The sequence below is a fragment of the Mobula birostris genome, chromosome 2 (assembly GCF_030028105.1).
Source record: "Mobula birostris isolate sMobBir1 chromosome 2, sMobBir1.hap1, whole genome shotgun sequence".
NCBI lineage: Eukaryota > Metazoa > Chordata > Chondrichthyes > Myliobatiformes > Myliobatidae > Mobula > Mobula birostris.
In genome coordinates, this window is record NC_092371.1 from 133,153,527 (window position 1) to 133,177,054 (window position 23,528).

General features: G+C 45.2%; 1 protein-coding gene across 3 annotated transcripts; it reads left to right on the forward strand.

The window, feature by feature from the left end:
• The first annotated feature begins 1,681 nt into the window (after positions 1–1,681).
• On the forward strand, positions 1,682–21,802 carry mad2l1bp (MAD2L1 binding protein). Of its 3 annotated transcripts, none has more exons than XM_072277663.1 (3): positions 1,682–1,780; positions 12,409–13,102; positions 19,394–21,802. In XM_072277663.1, exons 2-3 carry the CDS (start codon positions 12,584–12,586, stop codon positions 19,928–19,930), a joined length of 1,056 nt encoding a protein of 351 aa, XP_072133764.1. In that variant the 5' UTR covers positions 1,682–1,780; positions 12,409–12,583; the 3' UTR covers positions 19,931–21,802. The 3 variants fall into 3 exon arrangements, with proteins under 3 accessions (XP_072133764.1, XP_072133757.1, XP_072133771.1); XM_072277656.1 differs by lacking the exon at positions 1,682–1,780 and adding an exon at positions 3,505–3,712; XM_072277670.1 differs by lacking the exon at positions 1,682–1,780 and adding an exon at positions 11,573–11,907.
• Positions 21,803–23,528: the final 1,726 nt, after the last annotated feature.

The following is a 23,528-nucleotide window of genomic DNA, read 5'->3' on the forward strand; positions in this document are numbered from 1 at the left end:
GGAACCCAGAGGATGGGCAAGGGGTATAGTCAGAGGGACAGAGGGAGAAAAAGGAGAGAGAGAGAGAGAACGAATGTGTGTATATAAATAACAGATGGGGTACGAGGGGGAGGTGGGGCATTAGCGGAAGTTAGAAAAGTCAATGTTCATGCCATCAGGTTGGAGGCTACCCAGACGGAATATAAGGTGTTGTTCCTCCAACCTGAGTGTGGCTTCATCTTTACAGTAGAGGAGGCCGTGGATAGACATGTCAGAATGGGAATGGGATGTGGAATTAAAATGTGTGGCCACTGGGAGATCCTGCTTTCTCTGGCGGACAGAGCGTAGGTGTTCAGCAAAGTGGTCTCCCAGTCTGCGTCGGGTCTCGCCAATATATAGAAGGCCACATCGGGAGCACCGTACGCAGTATATCACCCCAGTCGACTCCCAGGTGAAGTGTCGCCTCACCTGGAAGGACTGTTTGGGGCCCTGAATGGTGGTAAGGGAGGAAGTGTAAGGGCATGTGTAGCACTTGTTCCGCTTACACGGATAAGTGCCGGGAGGGAGATCAGTGGGGAGGGATGGGGGGGGACAAATGGACAAGGGAGTCACGTAGGGAGCGATCCCTGCAGAAAGCAGAGAGAGGCGGGGAGGGAAAGATGTGCTTTCTGGTGGGATCCCGTTGGAGGTGGCATAAGTTACAGAGAATAATATGTTGGACCCAGAGGCTGGTGGGGTGGCAGCTGAGGACTAGGGGAACCCTATTCCTAGTGGGGTGGCGGGAGGATGGAGTGACAGCAGATGTACATGAAATGGGGGAGATGCATTTGAGAGCAGAGTTGATGGTAGAGAAAGGGAAGCCTCTTTCTTTAAGAAAGGAGGACATCTCTCTCGTACTGGAATGAAAAGCCTCATCCTGAGAGCAGATGCGGCGGAGACGGAGGAATTGCGAGAAGGGGATGGCATTTTTGCAAGAGACAGGGTGAGAGAGGAATAGTCCAGATAGCTGTGAGAGTCAGTAGGCTTATAGTAGACATCAGGAGATAAGCTGTCTCCAGAGATAGAGACAGAAAGATCTAGAAAGGGGAGGGAGGTGTCAGAAATGGACCAGGTAAACTTGAGGGCCGGGTGAAAGTTGGAGGCAAAGTTAATGAAGTCAACGAGCTCAGCATGCGTGCAGGAAGCAGCGCCAATGTCCCATTCCCATTCTGATATGTCTATCCATGGCCTCCTCTACTGTAAAGATGAAGCCACACTCAGGTTGGAGGAACAACACCTTATATTCTGTCTGGGTAGCGTCCAACCTGATGGCATGAACATTGACTTCTCAAACTTCCACTAATGCCGCACCTCCCCCTCGTACCCCATCCGTTATTTATTTACATAGATTCTTTTTCTGTCTCTCTCTTTTTCTCCCTCTGTCCCTCTGACTATACCCCTTGCCCATCCTCTGGGTCCCCCTGCCTTCTCCTTCTCCCTGGGCCTCCTGTCCCATGATCCTCTCATATCCCCTTTGCCAATCACCTGTCCAGCTCTTGGCTCCATCCCTCCCCCTCCTGTCTTCTCCTATCATTTTGGATCTCCCCCTCCCCCTCCCACTTTCAAATCCCTTACTAACTCTTCCTTCAGTTAGTCCTGACGAAGGGTCTCAGCCTGAAACGTCGACTGTACCTCTTCCTAGAGATGCTGCCTGGCCTGCTGTGTTCACCAGCAACTTTGATGTGTGTTGCTTGAATTTTCTAGTTCATCTTTCTGCATGATGTGTCCTAGGAATCTGAGTTGTCTTTCTCTTATTGTTGGTGTGAGTGATTGAACTGCTTGGGCTCTTCTGAGAACTTCTTCATTTGATGTGTGTGTGGTCCATGATATTTTTAACATTCTCCTGTAGAACCATAATTCAGCTGCTTCTAGTCTCTTTTCCATTGCTGGAGAAATAGTCCAGCATTCACTTCCATAAGTCAGGATAGAATAAATGTAGCACTGCAGTATTCTGTTTTTAGTGTACATGCTCATCTTTCTGTCTGTTAATATGGTCTTCATTTTTTGTAAAGCTTCTTTCACCATTGCTATTCTGTATTTGACATCTGTGTCGCATCTGCCATGACTTGTTATTAGGCTGCCAAGATATTTGAATTTGTTGACTTGTTTGATGTTTGTATTTCTGATCTTGATCACACATTGTGGGATGTTTGTCTTTCTGGAGATGACCATGCTTTCTGTCTTCTTGGTGTTGATTTAGATTATGAGAACACTCAGTCCTCTTTTATTGTCATTTAGAAATGCATACATGCATTAAGAAATGATACAATGTTGATTGAGAGGCCTCTGTGATTACTCCTGAAATCTATAATAATTTCTTTTTCATATATAATCATTTGGATAGTCATAGACATTTGGAGAAAAATTTGAAAAATCCTAGCCAAAAAAAGTCTAATCAGAATTACTGTTTCTAGCAGTGTCTTGTGTTTTGTTTTTGTTTTTTCTTTTCAGTTCCAGTGAATGAACTCAGATCTGAAATTGTTAACTCTCTTTACATAGATGCTGTCGAATTGCCGATTTCCAGCATTTCCTGACAAGACAATGTAACTTCCAGGTGGTTACAAGGCTTATGGAAGGCTGGCTTTTATTAGTCTAGGCACTGAGTTCAAAAGCCAGGAAGTCATGTTGCAACTTATACAACTCTGGTTAGGCCACATCTGGAGAATTTGTGTACTTTTCTGGTCACCCCAGTCAGTATAGGAAGGATGTTGAAGCTTTGGAGAGGGTGCAGAAGAGGTTTACCAGGAGGCTGCCTGGTTTAGAGGGCATGTGCTATCGCAAGAGGCTGGATAAGTTTGGGTTGTTTTCTCTGGAGTGCCAGAGGCTGAAGTGAGATCTGATGGAAGTTTACAAGATTATGAGAGGCATAACTAGAGTGGACAGAGAGTATCTGTTTCCCAGGGTAGAAATGTCTAATACCAGAGGGCATGCATTGAAGGTGAGAGGGATGTGAGGGGTAAGTTTTTTTTTAACTCAGAGTCATGGATGCCTGGAATGTGCTGCCTGTTATGGTGGTAGAGGCAAATACATTAGAGGCTTTTAAGAGATGTTTGGATAGGTACATGATTGTAAAAAAGATGGAGGGATATGGACATGGTGGAGGTAGGAGGGATTAGGGTTTGGGTGTTTTTGATTTGCTCTTTAGTGTGGACCAAATGGCCTGTTCCTGTACTATTCTGTCTCCCATCTAGGTACATTACTGTCTGTCAAATTCAACAATTACAAAACAGAGAATGTTAGAAATGCAAACAACAGGAATTCTGCAGATGCTGGAATTTCAAGCAATACACATCAAAGTAGCTGGTGAACGCAGCAGGCCAGGCAGCATCTCTAGGAAGAGGTACAGTCGACGTTTCAGGCCGAGACCCTTTGTCAGGACTAACTGAAGGAAGAGTCTTACTAACTCTTCCTTCAGTTAGTTCTGACGAAGGGTCTCGGCCTGAAACGTCGACTGTACCTCTTCATAGAGATGCTGCCTGGCCTGTTGCGTTCACCAGCTACTTTGATGTGTGTTGAATGTTAGAAACACTCAGCAGGTCAGGCAATATCTGTGGAAAGAGAAACATTTAATCCTTATTGGTATCTTTCACAGTTTTCAATGGCAGTAAAGTTCAAGATCAAGTTTATTTTCATTCAACTGTATACATGTAACCATCACGAAACAACATTCCTCTGGACAAAGATGCATAACACAGTACGTGTAACTCACACACAACACATAAAGTAATATTAGCACAAATAATAAGGTGCATTTACAACCCAAGTTAAAAAGTAAACTACTGGTATGTCATATGTGAGGAGACCAGATTGGTGGCAGGGAGTTCAGTAGTCTCACAGCCTGGGGGAAGAAGCTGTTTCCCGTCCTAACAGTGCTAGTCTTAATGCTACCGTACCTCCTTTCTGACAGTGGGAAGTCAAAGAGATTGTTGGACAGATGGAAGAGAGTATTGACAATGCTAAAGGCCCTGCATAGGCAGTGCTCCTGATACATATCTCTGATGGCTGGAAGAGAGACCCTGATGATCCTGTTCAGCAGACCTTGCAATCCTTTGAAAGGGCATGTGCTCAGATGCCTTGCAATTCCCGAACTTGATGGTGAAGCAGCTGGTCAGGATGTTCTCAATGGTGCTCCTGTAAAATTGGTTAGAATGGAGGGAAGGGGGGCCACCTTGCCTCAACCTCCACAGGATGTGGAGGCACTGCTATTCTTTTGTGACCGGAGGTGGGGGGGGCAGTGAAGGAGAATGGGTAGATCAAAGGTAATACCTCAGAGTTACATCGAAAGAATTGATACATAAAGAGTAAAAGAAAAGCAAGAGTAGACCACTGGAAAATGACAGTGGACAGGTATTACACACAAAAAATGCTGGTGGAACGCAGCAGGCCAGGCAGTATCTATTGGAAGAGGTACAATCGACGTTTCGGGCCGAGACCCTTCGTCAGGACTAACTGAAAGAAGAGATAGTAAGAGATTTGAAAGTAGGAGGGGGAGGGTCCTGGCCCAAAATGTCAACTGTACCTCTTCCTATAGGCGCTGCCTAGCCTGCTGCGTTCCACCAGCACTTTTTTGTGTGTGTTCCTTGAACTTCCAGCATCTGCAGATTTCCTCGTGTCTGGACAGGTAATAATCGAATCAGAATCAGCTTTATTATCACTGATGTATTCAATTTCTTGTTTTGCGACAGCAGTACAGTGCAATACATAAAATTACTCTAAGTTACAGTAAGAAATGGATATGAAAAGTGAACAAATGGTGCAAAAAGCAAAAGTGAGGACGCTTTCATGGATTGAAGGTCCATCCAGAGATCTGATAGTGGAGGGGAAGAAGTTGTTCCTAAAACATTGAGTCTGTCTTCAGTAATGGGGAACAAAAGGGTGGTAGATGAACAAAAAAGAATTTTGCCATCAGTATTCTCTGTGGAAGACACCAGCAACATACCAGAAATTTGATACAGTCGGGGCTAAAGTGAGCGTAGTCGCTATTTCTAAAGTGAAGATGTTGGGAAGCTGAAAGGATTGAAGGTGCTGGACCAGATGAGCTACTCCTCAGGATTCATAAAGAGGTAGCTGAAGAAATTGTGTAGGTCAGTTATGATCATTCAAGAATCAGTAGATTCTGGAATGATCCCGGAGCACTGGAAAATCATAAATGTCACTCCATTCTTTAAGAAAGGAGGGAGGCAAAAGAAAGGAGATTTTCAGTACGCTGGATGAACTCAGCAGGTCAGGCAGCATCAGTTAGAAATGATGAGTCGACGTTTCGGGACAGAATCCTTCGTCAGGATTGAAGAATGAAAGATGGGGAAGGATTTGAAGAATGCTTGTAGCGTCAGTCGATAGACAAAGGGGTTGGGGAGGGGAAGCATTGACGTCATAGCGCTGAAAACAATGGGTGGTAGAAGAAGGAGGCGGAACCATGAGGGAGCTGGGGGAGGGGGCAGAGTGAAATAGGGATAGAGGAAGGGAGGGGGAGGGAATTACCGGAAGTTGGAGAATTCTATGTTCATACCAAGGGGCTGGAGACTACCTAGACGGTATATGAGGTGTTGCTCCTCCAACCTGAGTTTAGCCTCATCATGGCAGTAGAGGAGGCCACATATGGACATATCTGAATGGGAATGGGAATGGGAAGCAGAGTTGAAGTGGGTGGCTACTGGGAGATCCTGTCTGTTGTGGCAGACGGAGTGGAGGTGCTCAACGAAGTGGTCCCCCAATCTGCGTCGGGTTTCACCGATGTAGAGGAGGCCGCACCGGATGCAATAGATGACCCCAACAGACTCACAAGTGAAGTGTTGTCTCACCTGAAAGGACTGTTTGGGGCTTTCTGATACCTCCTTTCTCCCTCCTGATACCCCCTACTCTTCACCATCCTCCAACCCCAGCCCCAACCCTTGCCGTGTCTTCATCATCCCCTCTGACCTTCCCCTCTCTGAGGCAGAACGTTCTGTTCCCCTCACTTTTGTCCCTCTCCGTCCACACCTCAGTGAGTTCCGTGCCCGCCATGACACTGAACTCTTCTTCCGTCACCTACGTCTCCGAGCCTACTTCTTTGGCAAGAATTCCCCTCCCGCTACAGATGACCCCTTCTCCTGTCTTCAACCCTCCTCCTCCTCCTCCTGGACACCCCGCCCAGGCCTTCTACCTGCACTGGATCTCTTCATCTCCAACTGTCGCCGAGACATCAACCGTCTCAACTTCACCACTCCTCTCTCCTGTTCCAACCTCACTCCCTCTGAACGCAGTGCCCTCCACTCTCTCCGCACTAATCCCAACCTCACCATCAAACCTGCTGACAAAGGTGGTGCCATAGTAGTCTGGTGGACGGACCTCTACCTCACTGAGGCAAAACGACAGCTGACACTTCTTCTTACTTACCACTGGAACAGGAGCCCACCAAAAAACATCAAACCATTGTCTCCCGCACCATCACCACCCTTATCAACTCCAGAGACCTTCCATCCTCAGCCGCTAAACTCATTATTCCCACACCCCGTACCGCTCGGTTTTACTTCCTCCCAAAGATACACAAGCCTGACTGTCCTGGTAGACCCATAGTTTCAGCCTGCTCCTGTCCAACCGAACTTGTATCTGCCTACCTGGACTCCATTTTGTCACCCATAGTTCAGTCCCTCCCCACCTACATCCGTGATACATCCCATGCCCTCCACCTCTTCAATAACTTACAATTCCCCGGTCCCAACCGCTACATTTTTACTTTGGATGTCCAATCCTTATACACTTCCATTCTCCATCAAGAAGGCCTCAAAGCCCTCCACTACTTCCTGGATAATAGACCTCACCAGTTCCCCACCACCACTACCCTCTTCCGGTTGGCGGAACTGGTTCTCACACTTAATAACTTCTCTTTTGGCTCTTCCCACTTTCTTCAGACTAAGGGTGTAGCTATGGGAACTCGCATGGGACCCAGCTACGCCTGCCTCTTCGTTGGTTATGTGGAACAGTCTGTGCTCCAAACCTATTCTGGTACTGCTCCCCAACTTTTCCTTCAGTACATTGACGACTACATTGGTGCTGCTTCCTGCACCCATGCTGAGCTCGTCAATTTCATCGACTTTACTTCAAACTTCCACCCAGCCCTCAAATTCACTCGCTCTATCTCGGGCACTTCTCTCCCCTTTCTCGATGTCTCGGTCTCCATCTCTGGAGACAGACTGTCTACTGACATCTACAAGCCCACTGACTCTCATAACTACCTTGACTATACCTCTTCCCACCCCACCACATGCAAAAATGCCATTCCCTATTCCCAGTTCCTCCGTCTCCGCCGCATCTGCTCCCAGGATGAGGCTTTCTGTTCCAGGACATCTCAAATGTCCTCTTTCTTTAAGGATCGTGGTTTCCCTTCTACCATCATCAATAATACCCTCACCCGCATCTCCTCCATTTCCCGCACTTCAGCCCTCACCCCATCCTCCCACAACCACAACAGGGACAGAGTTCCCCTTGTCCTTACCTACCACCCCACCAGCCTCCGGATCCAGCACATTATCCTCCGCAACTTCCACCACTTTCAACAGGACCCCACCACTAAGCACATCTTTCCCTCTCCACCCCTCTCTGCTTTCCGCAGGGATCGGTCCCTCCGCGACTCCCTTATCCGCACGTCCATCCTCACTGATCTCCCACCCAGCACTTATCCCTGTAAGCGTAAGTGCTACAATTGTCCCTACACCTCCTCTCTTGCAACCATTCAGGGCCCCAAACAATCCTTCCAGGTGAGACAACTCTTTACTTGTGAGTCTGTTGAGGTCATCTATTGCATCCGGTGCGGCCTCCTCTACATCGGTGAAACCCGACACAGATTGGGGGACCGCTTCGTTGAGCACCTCCACTCCATCCGCCACAACAGACAGGATCTCCCAGTAGCCACCCACTTCAACTCTGCTTCCTATTCCCATTCAGATATGTCCATACATGGCCTCCTCTACTGCCATGATGAGGCTAAACTCAGGTTGGAGGAGCAACACCTCATATACCATCTAGGTAGTCTCCAGCCCCTTGGTATGAACATAGAATTCTCCAACTTCCGGTAATTCCCTCCCCCTCCCTTCCTCTATCCCTATTTCACTCTACCCCCTCCCTCAACTCCCTCATGGTTCCGCCTCCTTCTACTACCACCCATTGTTTTCAGCGCTATGATGTCAATGCTTCCCCTCCCCCACCCCTTTGTCTTTCAAATTACTGGTCTTTCAACTGAAGCTACAAGCATTCTTCAAATCCTTCCCCATCTTTCATTCTTCAGTCCTGACGAAGGGTTCTGGCCCGAAACGTTGACTCATCGTTTCTAACTGATGCTGCCCGACCTGCTGAGTTCATCCAGCGTACTGAAAGTGTTGCTTTGATCTTTTACAGCATCTGCAGATTATTTTGTGTTTGTAAAAGAAAGGAGATTATTGGCCACAAACAAGAGAAAATCTGCAGATGCTGGAAATTTGAGCAAGACACACACACAATGCTGGAGGAACTCAGCAGGCCACGCAGCATCTATAGAAATAAGTACAGTCGACATTTTGGGCCGAAACCCTTTGGCAGGACCAACCATACAAATGTCGACTGTACTTTTTCCCAGAGATGCTGTCTGGCCTGCTGAGATTATTGGCCAGTTAGCCTGACTTCAGTGGTTGGTAAGATGTTAGGGTCCATTATCAAAGATGGGGCTTCAGGGTACTTGGAGGCCAAAGTCAGCATGGTTTCCTCAAGGGAAAATCTGGTCTGACAAATCTGTTGGAATTCTTAGGGAATAACAGGCAGGAGAGAAAAAGGACCGTCTGTGGGTGTTGTTTTCTTGGATTTTAAGAAGCCCTTTGACAAGGTCATAAATTGGAGGACCACTTCATGGAGTACCTCCACTTTATCTGACAGCCAGACGTTTTAATTCCCATTCAGACATGTCAGTTCATAGTCCCCTATTGTGCTATAATGAAGCCACCCTCATGGTGGAGGGTTGGAGGAAAATGGTGCATCTAAAGGAAACACACAGAGTCACGGGGAGACAAACTGGTAAAGACAGGAGTGGGAAAGAACCCTGATCTTCTGATTGCTGGCTCTGTCAAGTGATTGCAGTAACTGCTATGCTATCATGTTGTCCCCTAAATTTGTAGATGACACCAAAATTGGGGATGTAGTAGACAGTGAAGCTATCAATTCTGGCAGTGAAATTTTGACCAGCTGGAAAAATAGGGAATAATTTGGAATATTGTGTGCCGTTCTGGTCACCTAGCTACAGAAAAGGTATCAATAAGATTGAAAGAGTACAGAGAAAATTTACAAGGATGTTGTCGGGACTTGAGGCCCTGAATTATAGGGAAAGGATGAAGAGGTTAGGCCTTTATTCCCTGGAGTATAGGAGAATGAAGGGAGATTTGATAGGAAATATACAAAATTATGAGGGTATAGATAGGGGTAAATGCAAGCAGGATTGTGTGAGGCTAGAATTAGAGGTCATAGGTTAAGAGTGAAAGGGGATCCTGAGGTGAAATTTCTTCACTCAGAGTGGCACAAATGTGGAATGCGGAAAGTGGTGATGTGGGTTTGAGTGCAAAATTTAGGGGAAATTTGGATGAGTACATGGATGAAAAGGGTATGGAAGGCTAAGGTCCAGATGCAAGTCGTGGGACTAGGCAGAATAACAGTCAGATACAGATGGGCCGAAGGGCCTGTTTCTCTGTCATAGTGCTATGATTCTATGAGGGGCATAGATAAGGTGGATGGTTACAGTCTTTTTCCGAGGGTAGTGAGTCTAAAACTAGAGAACACAGATTTAAGTGAGAGGGGAAATATTTAAAAGAAAGTTTTTCACATAGAGGATAGTGGGTACATGGAATGTGTTGTCTGAGGTGAGGAAGGTGTACGACTGGGTACTATTACAGGGTTCATAAGACATTTGGACAGGTACATGGATAGAAAAGATTCAGAGGGAAATGGTCCAAACACAGTCAAATGGGACTAGATCAGCCCTCCTGTCTTCTCCCTTCAGTTTGGATCCGTCCCTCCCCCTCCTGTCTTCTCCCTTCAGTTCGGATCCATCCCTCCCCCTCCTGTCTTCTCCCTTCAGTTCGGTTCTCCCCCTCCCACTTTCAAATCTCTAACTAGCTCTTCTTTCAGTGAGTCCTGACGAAGGGTCTCGACCCGAAACGTCAACTGTACCTCTTCCTAGAGATGCTGCCTGACCTGCTGCGTTCACCAGCAACTTTTATGTGTGTTGCTCAGATAGACACCTTGGTCTGGATGTCTGATTTGGGCCGAAGCGTTTGTATGACCATTTCGTGGGGGCGCATGTAGTCATAGTCATATTTTATTGATCCCGAGGGAAATTGGTTTTTGTTACAATTGCACCAACCAAGAATAGAGTATAAATAAAGTAATATAAAACCATAAATAATTAAATAGTAATGTGTAAATAATGCTAGGAAATAAGTCCAGGACCAGCCTATTGGCTCAGGGTGTCTGAGCCTCCAAGGGAGGAGTTGTAAAGTTTGATGGCCACAGGCAGGAATGACTTCCTATGACGTTGCATCTCGGTGGAATGAGTCTCTGGCTGAATGTACTCCTGTGCCCAACCAGTCCATTATGTAGTGGATGGGAGACATTGTCCAAGATGGCATGCAACTTGGACACCATCCTCTTTTCAGACACCACCGTCAGAGAGTCCAGTTCCATCCCCACAACATCATTGGCCTTATGCATGAGTTTGTTGATTCTGTTGGTGTCTGCTACCCTCAGCCTGCTGCCCCAGCACACAACAGCAAACATGATAGCAATGGCCACCACAGACTCGTAGAACATCCTCAGCATCGTCCAACAGATGTTAAAGGACCTCAGTCTCCTCAGGAAATTGAGACGGCTCTGACCCTTCTTGTAGACAGCCTCAGTGTTCTTTGATCAGTCCAGTTTATTGTCAATTTGTATCCCCAGGTATTTGTAATCCTCCACCATGTCCACACTGACCCCCTGGATGGAAGCAGGGGTCACCGGTGCCTTAGTTCTCCTCAGGTCTACCACCAGCTCCTTAGTCTTTTTCACATTAAGCTGCAGATAATTTTGCTCACACCATGTAGCAAAGTTTCCTACTGTAGCCCTGTACTCAGCCTCATCTCCCTTGCTAATGCATCCAACTATGGCAGAGTCATCAGAAAACTTCTGAAGATGACAAGACTCTGTGCAGTAGTTGAAGTCCGAGGTGTAAATGGTGAAGAGAAAGGGAGACAAGACAGTCCCTTGCGGAGCCCCAGTGCTGCTGATCACTCTGTCGGACACACAGTGTTGCAAGCACACGTACTGTGGTCTGCCAGTCAGGTAATCAAGAATCCATGACACCAGGGAAGCATCCACCTGCATCGCTGTCAGCTTCTCCCTCAGGAGAGCAGGGCAGATGGTGTTGAACGCACTGGAGAAGTCAAAAAACATGACCCTCACATTGCTCGCTGGCTTGTCCAGGTGGGCGTAGACAGGGTTCAGCTGGTAGACGATAGCATCCTCAACTCCCAGTCAGGGCTGGTAGGCGAACTGGAGGGGATCTAAGTGTGGCCTGACCATAGGCTGGAGCAGCTCCAGAACAAGTCTCTCCAGGGTCTTCATGATGTGGGAGGTCAATTTCCTGCCAGTCTGTAGTCATTGAGGCCGCTGGGGCGCGGCGCCTTTGGCACAGGGACGAGGCAGGACGTCTTCCACAGCACAGGAACCCTGCGGAGCCTCAGGCTCAGGTTGAAGACATGGTGAAATACTCCACATAGCTGAGGGGCACAGGCTTTGAGCACCCTGGTACTGACACCATCCGGGTCTGCAGCCTTGCTTGGGTTGAGACGTTTCAACTGTCTTCTCACCTGTTCAGCTGTGAAGCCCACCGTGGTGGTTTCGTGTGGGGAAAAGGTATCGTCATGAGAGCAGGGTGGGGGGCTGTGAGGAGGGGTAGGAGGGGAGAGTGGAATATGTGTTGGCTGGGGGCCGACAACAGATGAATCATGTGGGGGATGGGCAGGGGCCACAATGTCAAATCTGTTAAAGAACAGGTTAAGTTCGCTGGCCCTGTCCACACTGCCTTCAGCTCCTCTGTTGCTAGTTTGCCAGAACCCAGTGATGATCCTCATCCCACTTCAGGCCTCTCTCATGTTGTTCTGCTGGAGTTTCCACTCAAGCTTCCTCCTGTACCTGTCTTTAGCCTCCCTGATCCTGGCTTCAGGTCCCTCTGTATTGCCCTCAGCACCTCCCTACTTCCATCTCCAAACACCCTCTTTTTAGCGTTCAGTAAATGGGGAGTTTCGGGTGAATAATTTTTCATAGTGGGTCACCTAAACATTGGATAAGTTTCTCTCTCACATACTTACTGACTGAATTGTTCAGTATTTACAGTACATTTCTGTTCTGTTTTAGATGTCTAGCGTCCTCATTTTTTTGATTTCGGGTCTACTGTTACGACTACGCACATACAGAGGACGGACGCAATTGAAACGTGTAGGTGCTGGACTGCGCATGCACAGAGTGCGGACGCAATTGAAACGTGTAGGTGCCGGACTGCGCATGTACTTAACGTAGAGGGAAATTTGAAATGGCGAATGAATCGGAAATCGGAGTTTGTGAGGCGACGGCTCGAGGAAAGGAAGCAGGAACTCTTCAGGAGCCCGGGACCGAACTGCAAGGGGAGGAAGAAGGCCCAGAGCTTGGGGTCGACCGACCGGGAGAGAGAGAAGGCCCGGAGCCCGGGACTGGACGGGAAGGAGAGCGTCTGGAGATGGGGATCGGCGAGATGGAGAAAGACGACTTGGAGTCAGATGTTGGCGGGTCGATAGGGGGCGAAGGCTCGGAACCCGTGGAGGGACATGAAGTAAGGGCAGTGTCGATGCGTGATGCGAAGCTGGGGTGTCGCAGTGTGATGGTCCCTGGGAGATGCTCCCGCACTGAGGCTCGGGCGGAAGCGGAGCTGCCGGTCTTGTTTCCCGGCCAGGTGACTCGGAAAAGCTGCTGTCGCCTAGTATGCGAGCTGTTGAAACACGTCCTGTACCAGCGGCAGCAACTGCCGCTCCCCTACGATCAGTTGGCTTTTTTCACCAAGAGAGAATGCCCCCCTGTAAGTATGCCAATCCTTATGTACAGAAAATGTGATACGTACTCGCATTTCGAGATTTAACTGTATGCTGTGAGTTTGTTTTCTAAAGCTTTGAAAAAAACATAGAAAACCTGCAGCACAATACAGGCCCTCTTTGGTGACACATCTTGTAGAGCCACTGTATTCCAGCATTGGAAACTTGGATCTTATCCAATACTCTGTGGAATCTGCACATTCATCCTGTGACTGCGTGGGTTTCTCTGTGTGTTGCTGTTTGTTCTCACATCGCAAAGATGAATATAGCCACAGGGCCCTAGTGTCTGCAATGATCGAAATACCAATTTAAACTAATCCTATCTGCCTACAGGTGGTCTATAACCTTTCATTCCCTACCTAAACATGTACTTCTCTAAATCCCTTTTAAACGTTGCCTCCTTCCCCAATCTTGCCTGCAGCATGTTTCAAACATCTATCACTTGGTATAAAAAGAAAACTTGCAAATCTCCTTTAAACTTTTTTCCTCTTCCCTTAAATTTATTTCCTTTAGTATTTGACATTTCCATCCTGGGAAAAATACTTTGATACTCTACCCTACCTGTGCCTCACATAATTTATAAACAGCTCTTCCAAGTGAGACAAATTCACATGCATCTCCTTGAACCTTGTTTATTGCATTCAGTGTTCTCAATGTGGTCTCTACATCAGCGAGGATGAGTGCACCTGTGCTCTGTCCACCTAGTGCTCCAGGTTGCTAGCCATTTCAATTCCCCTCTTAATTCCAGAAGACATCGGAGCAGAATTAGGCCATCTGGTCCATCTAGTCTGCTCCACCATTCAATCATGGCTGATCCTTTTTTCTATCTCCTCCTCAACCCCAGTTCCCAGCCTTCTCCCCCAGTTCCCAGCCTTCTCCCCGTAACCTTTGATGCTATGTCCAATCAAGAACCTATCAATCTGCCTTAAATACATCGAACAACCTGGGCTCCACAGCTGCCTGTAGCAACAAATCCACTGCCTTTTGGTTAAAGAAATTTCTCTGCAGCTTTGTTTTGAAAGGGCGCCCTTCTATCCTGAGGCAGTGCCCTCCTGTCCTAGACTCTCCCACCATGGGAAACATCCTTTCCACATCTAATCTGTCTAGGCCTTTCAACATTCGAAAGGTTTCAATGAGATCCCTGCCCGCCCCCCCATCCTTCTGAATTCCAACGAGTAAGAGCCAGAGCTATCAAATATTCCTCGTATGATAACCCCTTCATTCCTGGAATCCTCCTTGTGAACCTCCTCTGGACCCTCTCCAGTGCCAGCACATCTTTTCTAAAGTGAGAGGTCCAAAACTGTTCAGGATACTCAAGGTGAGGCCTCACTAGTGCCTTATATAGCCTCAGCATCACATCTTAGCTCTTGTATTCTAGACCTCTTGAAATTACTGCCAGCATAGCATTTGCCTTCATCACTACCAATTCAACCTGCAAGTTAACCTTCGGGGTGTTCTGCACAAGGACTCCCAGGTCCCTCTGTATCTCAGATTCCTGGATTTTCTCTCCATTTAGAAAACAGTCCACATGGTTATTTCTACTACCAAAGTGCTTGACCATGCATTTTCCAGCATTGTATTTCATTTGCCCCTTTCTTGCCCATTCTCCTAATCTGTCCAAGTCCTTCTGCATCCTCCCGGTTTCCTCAACCGATCTTCATATCACCTGCAAACTTGGCAACAAAGCCATCTATTCCAACATCTAAATCAGTGGTCCCCAACCTCCGGGCCGCAGACCGATACTGGGCCGCGAAGCATGCAGGGGTGCAGCGGTAGCCGGAACGCACCCAGCAGATCTTTAAGAAAAAAGCTGAAATAAACAAGCTAATTGATTAGGTGCCACCTGGCACGTAAATGACAGCCCAGATCAGAGGCGATTGCTGATTTCACTTCTCTACGTGATGTTCACTCCTCTTTCCAGGGAGCTGGAGCCTTTAGCCCAGACAGGCTGAAAAAACAGGGCTGTCAGGATCGAGGTGACATGTTGAATCTACACAAACTTCTAATAAAGTATAGGTGCTGCCGTGCTTCTTTGTAATGACAGTTACGTGCTGGTCCCAGGACAGATGCTCTGACACTTTTCAGGGAGAGAAACGTCGATCCTTAATGCTGAAGAATTTAAACTTATTGACCCTCTCCACCTCAGTTCCTCTAATGATGACTGGCTTCTGGGTGGCACCTAATTAATTAGCTTGTTTACTTCGGCTTTTTTCTTAAAGATGTGCTGGGTGCACTCCGGCTACCACTGTACCCCTGCATGCTTCGCGGACCGGAGGTTGGGGACCACTGATCTAAATCATTGATACACAGCATAAAAAGAAGTGGTCCCAACACCGGCCCCTGCGGAACACCACTAGTCACTGGCAGCCAAACAGAAAAGGATCCTTTTATTCCCACTCGCTGCCTCCTACCAATCAGCCAATGCTCTTATCATGTTAGTAACTTTCCTGTAATATCATGGACTCTTAACTTGGTAAGCAGCCTCATGTGTGGCTCCTTGTCAAAGGACTTACCCTGAAGGAAACCATCCTGACTTTGTACTATCTTGTTCTGTGTCACCAAGCACTCTATCACCTCATCCTTAACAATTGACTCCAACATCTTCCCAACCACTGAGGTCAGGGTAACTGGTCTATAATTTCCGTTCTGCTGCATTCCTCCTTTCTTAGAGTGGAGTACCGTTTACAATTTTCCAGTCCTCTGGCACCATGCCAGAGTTCATTGAATTTTGAAAGATCTAATGCTACCTCTTTCAGAATCCTAGGGTGCAGTTCGTCTGGTCCGATTGACTTGTGTACCTTTAGGTCTTTCAACTTTTTGAGCACCTTCTCTCTTGTAACAGTAACTGCACCCAGTTCTCTTCCTTCACACACTATATACATCAGGCATACTTCTAGTGTCTCCCACCATGAAAACTGACGCAAAATACTCATTTGGTTCATCAGCCATCTCCTTGTCCCCCATTATTATTTCTGCTGCCTCATTTTCTGGTGATCCTACATCCACTCTCATTTCTTTTTTTTTAAACATACTTGAAAAACTTTTACGTAACACTTTAATATTATTTGCAAGCTTGCTTTCGTATTTCATCTTTTCCTTTCTAATGTTTTTTTAGTTGCCCTCTGTAGGTTTCTTAAACTTCCCAATCCTCTATCTTCCCACTAATTTTTGCTTTGTTGTATGCCCTTTCTTTTGCTTTTACAATAGCTTTGACTTCCCTTGTCAGCCACAGTTGTACTATTCTCACGTTAACCTGTCTGTTATTGGCTTTCTCTGCTGCTAGGGTCTACACAGACTAGAGGAAAAGCACCTCATAGTCTACCTGAGCAGTTTTGAACCTGATGGGATGAGTATTGAATTCTCCAGTTTTGGGCAACCTGCCAAACTTCTGTCCCTTTCCTCTCTCTTCCTGCTCTACCCAGTTTCTCCTACGTTCCCCCATCAGCCCATTTCTTTTCTCTCTCCACAAATGAGTTACCTCCCTCTACTATTGCCATCTATCTACCCCACCCTCCTGTTCAGTCCCACCTAACTGTACCTGGACACTATCCCTCCAAGCCCCTCCTGTTGATGTACCTTTCGAAACTTCTCTTAGATTTTACAATGAACCTACTTATGATGACAGTTCATTCCACACTCTCACCATCCTCTGAGTCAAGAAACTTCCCCCAGATTCCATGTTTCACAAGGATTTTAAAACCATAAGACATAGGAGCTGAATTAATCCATTTGGCCCATCGAGTCTGCTCCGCCATTTCATCTTGGCTGATCCATTTTCCCTCTCAGCCCCAATCTTCTGTCTTCTCCCTGTATCCTTTCATGCTCTGACTAATCAAGAACCTATCAACCTCTGCCTTAAATATACCCGATGACTTGGCCTTCACAGCCGCCTGAGACAAAGAGTTCCGCAGATTGACCACTCTCTGGCTAAAGAAATTCCTCCACATCTCCATTTTAGAAGGATGACCCTCTATTCTGAGGTTGTGTCCTCTGGTCCTAGACTCCCACACCATAGGAGACATCCTTTCCACATTTACTATATCGAGGCCTTTCAACATTCAATAGCTTTCAATGATGTCACCTCTCATTCTTCTGAATTCCAGTGAGCAGTGGCCCAGAGTTATTAATGCTCCTCAAACCTTTCAATCCCAGAATTATTTTTGTGAAATTTACCTATTGAATGTCCTTTGAACCCTCTCCAATGATAGCACATCCTTTCGATACTGGTGCCAAGCTGTATCAGCACTTGCCCTTCCCTTGGACTACATCAGTGACGTGGAGAGGGGGAGCCCGCAGCATGGGCAACAGCCGGTTCTTCAAATCTTCCCGCCCACAGGACACAGTCCAACAGAGGCACAAACCCAAGATCTGCTGGGACCGATGGCTGCCTACTATTACTATTACAACCCGTCTTAGATAAGGGGCCCAAAACTGCTCACAACGCCCCAGCTGATGCCTCACCAGTGTCAAAATTACATCCTGACTTTACATTCTAGTCCTCTCAAAATGAATGATGACATCGCATTTGCTTTCCTCACCAGCAACTCAACCTGCAAATTAACCTTTCGGAAATCCTGCACGAGGATTCAGCTCAGGTGAATTTTCTCTCCAATTAGAAAATAGTCTACCTTTGTACTTCTTTTACTAAAGTGCATGACCATACACTTCCCAACACTGTATTCCATCTGCCACATCTTTGCCTTTCTATTTCCACAATTTCTGTCATTCAAGTCATTGACATATAACATAAAAAGCAGTGGTCCCAACACATCCCTGTGGAACATCACTAGTCACTGGCGGCCAATCAGAAAAGGCTCTGTTTATTCCCACTCTTTGCCTCCTGCCAATCAGTCATTGCTTTATCCACTCTAATATCTTACCATAGGCTCTTGACTTGTTAAGCAGCCTCATTTGCACTATTGTTTTTGTTTTTTTGATTCTGTACAGCGACAGCTCAGGGAAACCGGTATCAAATTCCCTGTATGTGTCCACATACTTGGCGATAATAAAGGATTCTGATTCATGTGTGGCACCTTGTCAAAGTCACTCTGAAAATCCAAGTACACAACATCCACCGATTCTCCTTTGTCTATCCTGCTTGTTATTTTTTCAGATTTGTCGGACAAGAATTTCCGTTGAAATCATGCTGACTTTGGCCTATTTGAACATGTATCTCCAAGTACCCCGAAAGCACGTCCTTAACATCTTCCCATCTACTGAGATCAGACTGGCCTATAATTTCTTTTCTTCTGCTTCTCTCCCTTCTTGAAGAGTGAAGTGATATTTGAAACTTTCCATTCCTCTATTTAGTTGGAAGGTGGCTTGAGATCTGGAGAGATTGGATAGCTGGGGCCTTTTTTACTTGGAGTGTAGAAGGCTGAGGGGTGATCTAATAGAAGAAATAAAGTGGCACTGAATGTATGTTCATTGTCATTTTCTGCTGTGGTCCACCCACTTCAGGGTTCAACATGTGCATTCAGGGATCCTCTTCTGCATACCACTGAGGTAATGCGTGGTTATTTGAGTTGCTGTTGCCTTCCTGTTAGCTTGAACCAGTCTGGCCATTCTCCTCTGACCTCTCATTAACAAGGCATTTTCACTCATAGACCTGCTGCTCACTGGATGTGTTTTGATTTTTTGCACCATTCTCTGAACTCCAGAGAGTGTTGTGGATGAAAATCCCAGGAGATCAGCAGTTTCTGTGACGCTCAAACCATCCCAACCCATTCATTCCATAGTCAATGTCACTTAGATCACATTTCTTCCCCATTCTGATGTTTGGTCTGAACAACAACTGAATCTCTTGACCGTGTCAGCTTTTATGGATTGGGTTGCTGCAGCATTGTTGATTAAATATTTGCATTAACAAGCAGATGTATCTAATAATGTGGCCAGTGAGTGTAAAATGAGAATATAATATATAACATGGATGATCACGGTCTTTATTTCCCAAGGATAGGAGAGTTTAAAACTAAAAGGCGTTGGTTTAAGTTCAGAGAAAAAAGATTTAAAAGGGACCTCAGGAATACCTTTTTTCCATGCAGAGGATGGGGGATATATACAACTGTCAAAAGAAGCTGTAGGGAAGGGTACAATGACAAAGTTTGAAGAATGTGGATAGAGGATTTTTAGAGGGATATGGGCTGAGCAAGGACAAGTTGGGGTGTGCTTTTGTGCTTAACACTATTTTCCCAATATAAATGTGCCAGTTATTAGTGATATTAGTGCATTAACTGAATGTAAAGGATTACCCATTCATTTTGATCTTACCCTCTTAGGATGACTGCTCTGTGTTATCACGATCGATAAAAAATGAGCAAAGTAACTGCAAGAAATCTCAGAAGATGCTGCTGGAGCTGGATGAGGTTTTCCAGAATTTGGAGGCAATGTTTACATTGACACTTGTTCCTTGTGTGCATATCCTAATGGGTGGCAGTGTGGTCAATCCAAAAGAGATGTATGAAATCAACATGGAGAAAGTTGCTTTTGGAAGCACTGAGGAGAGCCTAAAAACCATCTCATGTATCCGTCAACTTTTTCATGCACTCTTTGTCAAGGATCTCTTCAGCGAGTTGAAATCTGTTCCTCTTATGAATACTCTGCTTCTTGTCCAAGGTCACAGGAATTGTGGGGTACAGTGGTTTCGACCCAAACTGAACTACAGGGTTCCAAATCGAACCAGGAAGCTGATTATTAGTCTGGCCTGTGACACTATGAGTTTAACTTTGGCTGAGGAGCAGGGACCAAGCTATAACCATGATGATTATATCTGGTTTCAAGCACCCACAACCATCAAGGGATTTCAGTACCAATAATAATCCTAGCTGTATCTATTTACAATAATTGTGTGGTTTTAAACAGAGCTTGAGTTTGGGCAGCTGCTTCTGCCGGTGGCAATGGTGTGTTGCTGCTGTAAAAACTTGAATCCTTTCTAAATAATGAGTTTGTTTTTTTTTTTATCAGTGCACGTTTAGAGGTGTGCTGTGTTTGATTGCAACCTTGGGCAGGAATACTGATTTCTTTAATGTGGAGGATAATTGTAATTGCTCATGTCTGATTTAATTTCTTGCTTCCTGAGCAGCAGTGGGCCAGTGACATCTCTGCTGAACGGTAGTAATAGCTTGTTAACTTTTGGAAAGCTTCCGGAGGGCAAGATGAGGTTCAGCTTTGAAACTGCGACCCCTCACAATAAGGAATGGATCCTGATTAAAGTACTAAAGGCATGCTGCCGCCTCAGGACCAATCCTAAGAATAATCAACATTTTTGAAAGTGAGATGTTGCCCAAAGAGGTTCCTTTTTACACTGCATTTAATAACTATATAGGAGAAGCTTTAAGTATGCAAAATTAGTGAAAGATCATTGTGAGACATTGTATAGCATTTTCATCCAGTTTTCATATATGGTGCTCAAAATCAGTGCATTTATTTTTGAAATTTCAAAACATAGAAAATAAACTTATTTAACCTGTGCTTAAGTGGGAATTTATATTTACTGAGATACGGCAGGTGCAGGCTCTTCCGTCCTTTCTAGCCACATCACCCAGCAACCCCTGATTTAACCCTAGCCTAAGTGTGGGACAATTTACAATGGCCAATTAACCTACTAACCAGTACATCTTTGCACTATGGGAGAAACTGGAACACCGGAAGGACTAAAGCAGTTACTAGTAGAACTAGAATTATTAATTCAGTTTAAAAGTGGAAGATTTTCCAGCTGTATGTTTGTCTCTGAAGATTCCAAGGTCCATTGAGATCATATGAGAGCAGGTTGGTGACTAGTCAGCAATCCATGATTTTGAATTCCAAGCTGCGGGAATTGCGTAAATTGGGAATCTATAGTTCTACTTCCTGGTAGCCAAACATTTTAATTCAGGTTCCCATTCCAGTTCTGACTTGTGGGTCCATGGCCAACTGTTGTGCCACAACAAGGCCACCCTTTGGTGAGGAGGAGTAACACTTAATATTCCATCTGGGTAACCTCCAACCTGATGGCATGAATATCGATTTGTCCTTCTGGTTTGAAAAAATATCCCTCCCCTTCCCCTCTTCTATTCCGCACTCTGGCCTTTAACCTCTTCGCCTGCCTATCATGTCCACTTGGTGCCTCTCCTTTCTTTTCTCCTATGGTCCACGCTCCTATCCTATCGGGATTCCTTCCTCTCCTGCCCTTTACCTTTCCCACTTCACCCATCACCTTGTAGCTATCCTCCTTTTCCTCCCCTCCTCCCCCACCCCCCCACTTTTTTATTTTGGTGTCTTCCCCTTTCCTCAAAAAGGGTCTTATCCTGAAATGTCAACTACTTGTTCATTTTCATGAATGCTGCCTGACCTGCTGAGATCTTCCAGCACTTTTTTGTATGTTGTTATTAATTTAAGCTAGATGAATAGCTTAAAATCTTTAAAAAAAAATTTGTAAATTAAGTCAAACATTTTTTAAAAAACTTTGATAAACTATATCTTAAAGGATGCAAATGTTGCAAGGACAACACTTATCGTCGATGTCCTAAACTGAATGACTTGCCACATCATCAGGCAACTAAGAGTTAGTTGTAATTGATGTATTTGGAGTCACATATAAGCTGGACCAGGTAAGGATGGAAAATTCCCCTTCTTAAGTAAATCAGCGAGCTGTTGGGGAACCAGTGGTTTCTTGGTCACCATTAATATTAGCTTTCACATTTATTTAATTACTTGAATTAAAGCTCATGTCCCTGGGTCAATAATCTAGGTCTCTGTTTATTAATTTCAGTACCTTGCACACAGTGCTACCGGACATGTAATGGGCTGGGTTGATCAGACCCAAACTATTTGAGTGTCCAGGCTATACAAACATACAAACACAACAAATAACTTGACCCTAATTTATTATCATAAAAATAGCACAAAAACACATAAAATACTATGCAGTAAGTCACAAAGATTTCAGGGCTCATGATTCTTTGTCACCACTTGATGGTTACTGTTGTTGGGGGAGCTCTGAATTCTGGTTCACTCGTGAAACCACCTTGGGTCCTAGTTACTGATCGAAAATTGTTGGTCTCAGCAAAATCCAAAGAACCCGGGGAAGGTACCCCAATAAATACGAGTTCACAAGTATATAAAGAGAGAGAGACAGACAAACTCTTTGATCTTTTGTTCTCATGCTATTAACTCAGCCTGATTTCTTTCATTCAAGCAACTCATTCATTAACAATATTCAGTATACCTTTAGAAGTCAAATATACACTGTAATGGTCATTTGTCTGTCAGTCCGCCAATGTTTTAGACTTAACATTCCTTTAGTTACAAGAGAGCATTAATATTATATATAAGCAATAAACCTGAATGCAAAAAATAATCCATCAACCTCGCTCTCTGTGACCAACAGATATTGTCTTTAACAGATATCCTTATGTTAATGGTGACTGAGACTAAGAAAAAATTCAGCTGCTATCAGCAAACGTTGGATATTATCAGCCTACATTGTTTACTTTGTACAGACACTGTTGTGAGTTCACAAAAAATTGTCATTTTGAACTGTTCAGATATTCAATGTTTTACAAAATTTGATAGATGTAAGTTTGAAACTGGAGATTGTATCAGAAAAGGGCACGTGGGAATTGGTGTGTAAGGTACAGCAGGGAAAAGTAGCCAAGTTGAAATTAAAGAGCTTATAAAGCATTTGGAGCCAAATTAATTATAGGCAGAACAAAACAGCTGAGTTCTGGTAATAGCCATGACAGGATTATAATTTAAGGATACCAAAAATAAGAATTTAAAAGCTAATTGACTTTAACTACTGATTATTCCTCCTCCTTCAGACTTGGCCAACCTGGGTACTTCCAACAGTTTTTTTTAATGATTCACAGCGTCTGAAATATTTTGCTCTAGTTGCAGCAAAATATCTTGTTTGAAGGGAGATGTTTATTGTTGCTTGATGAATTACTCCAGCCTCATTGGAGTTCCTCAGGACAGAGTCCAAGAAACAATCATCTTCAGCTGCTTTATTAATGACATTCCTTCTATTTGAAGCTAAGAGGGATTGCTTACTGATGATTGCACAAATTGAAATGCGACAAGTTACAGGGGCAGTATTCGTTACAACACTGTGACTCACAGAGGCCTCCTGCTGAAATTATCTAAAATGTTAAAGAATGAAACCATAGTCAAAGTACTAAGAAGCCTCCTAGAAAATCGCAGATTTTATGTAGAAATGAATGGAATTAAGAGTAGGTGGCGTCCACAAAAGAATGGACTACCGCAGGGATCAGTCCTGGCACCTGTACTGTTTAATGTTTACACAAATGATCAACCAACCTTTCCTAACACATGCAGGTTTATCTATGCGGACGACGTATGCATAGCAACACAAGCTAACCCCTTCCAAGAGGTTGAAGTACGACTTACAGCAGTCCTTGAAGCAGTATTATGAAA

Bases quoted from the DNA above. Each gene is read 5' to 3' on its own strand.
- mad2l1bp (XM_072277663.1), top strand. From the start codon at position 12,584: ATGGCGAATGAATCGGAAATCGGAGTTTGTGAGGCGACGGCTCGAGGA. The intron at 13,103-19,393 runs GTAAGTATGCCA...TTACCCTCTTAG, and splicing joins CCAAGAGAGAATGCCCCCCT to GATGACTGCTCTGTGTTATC.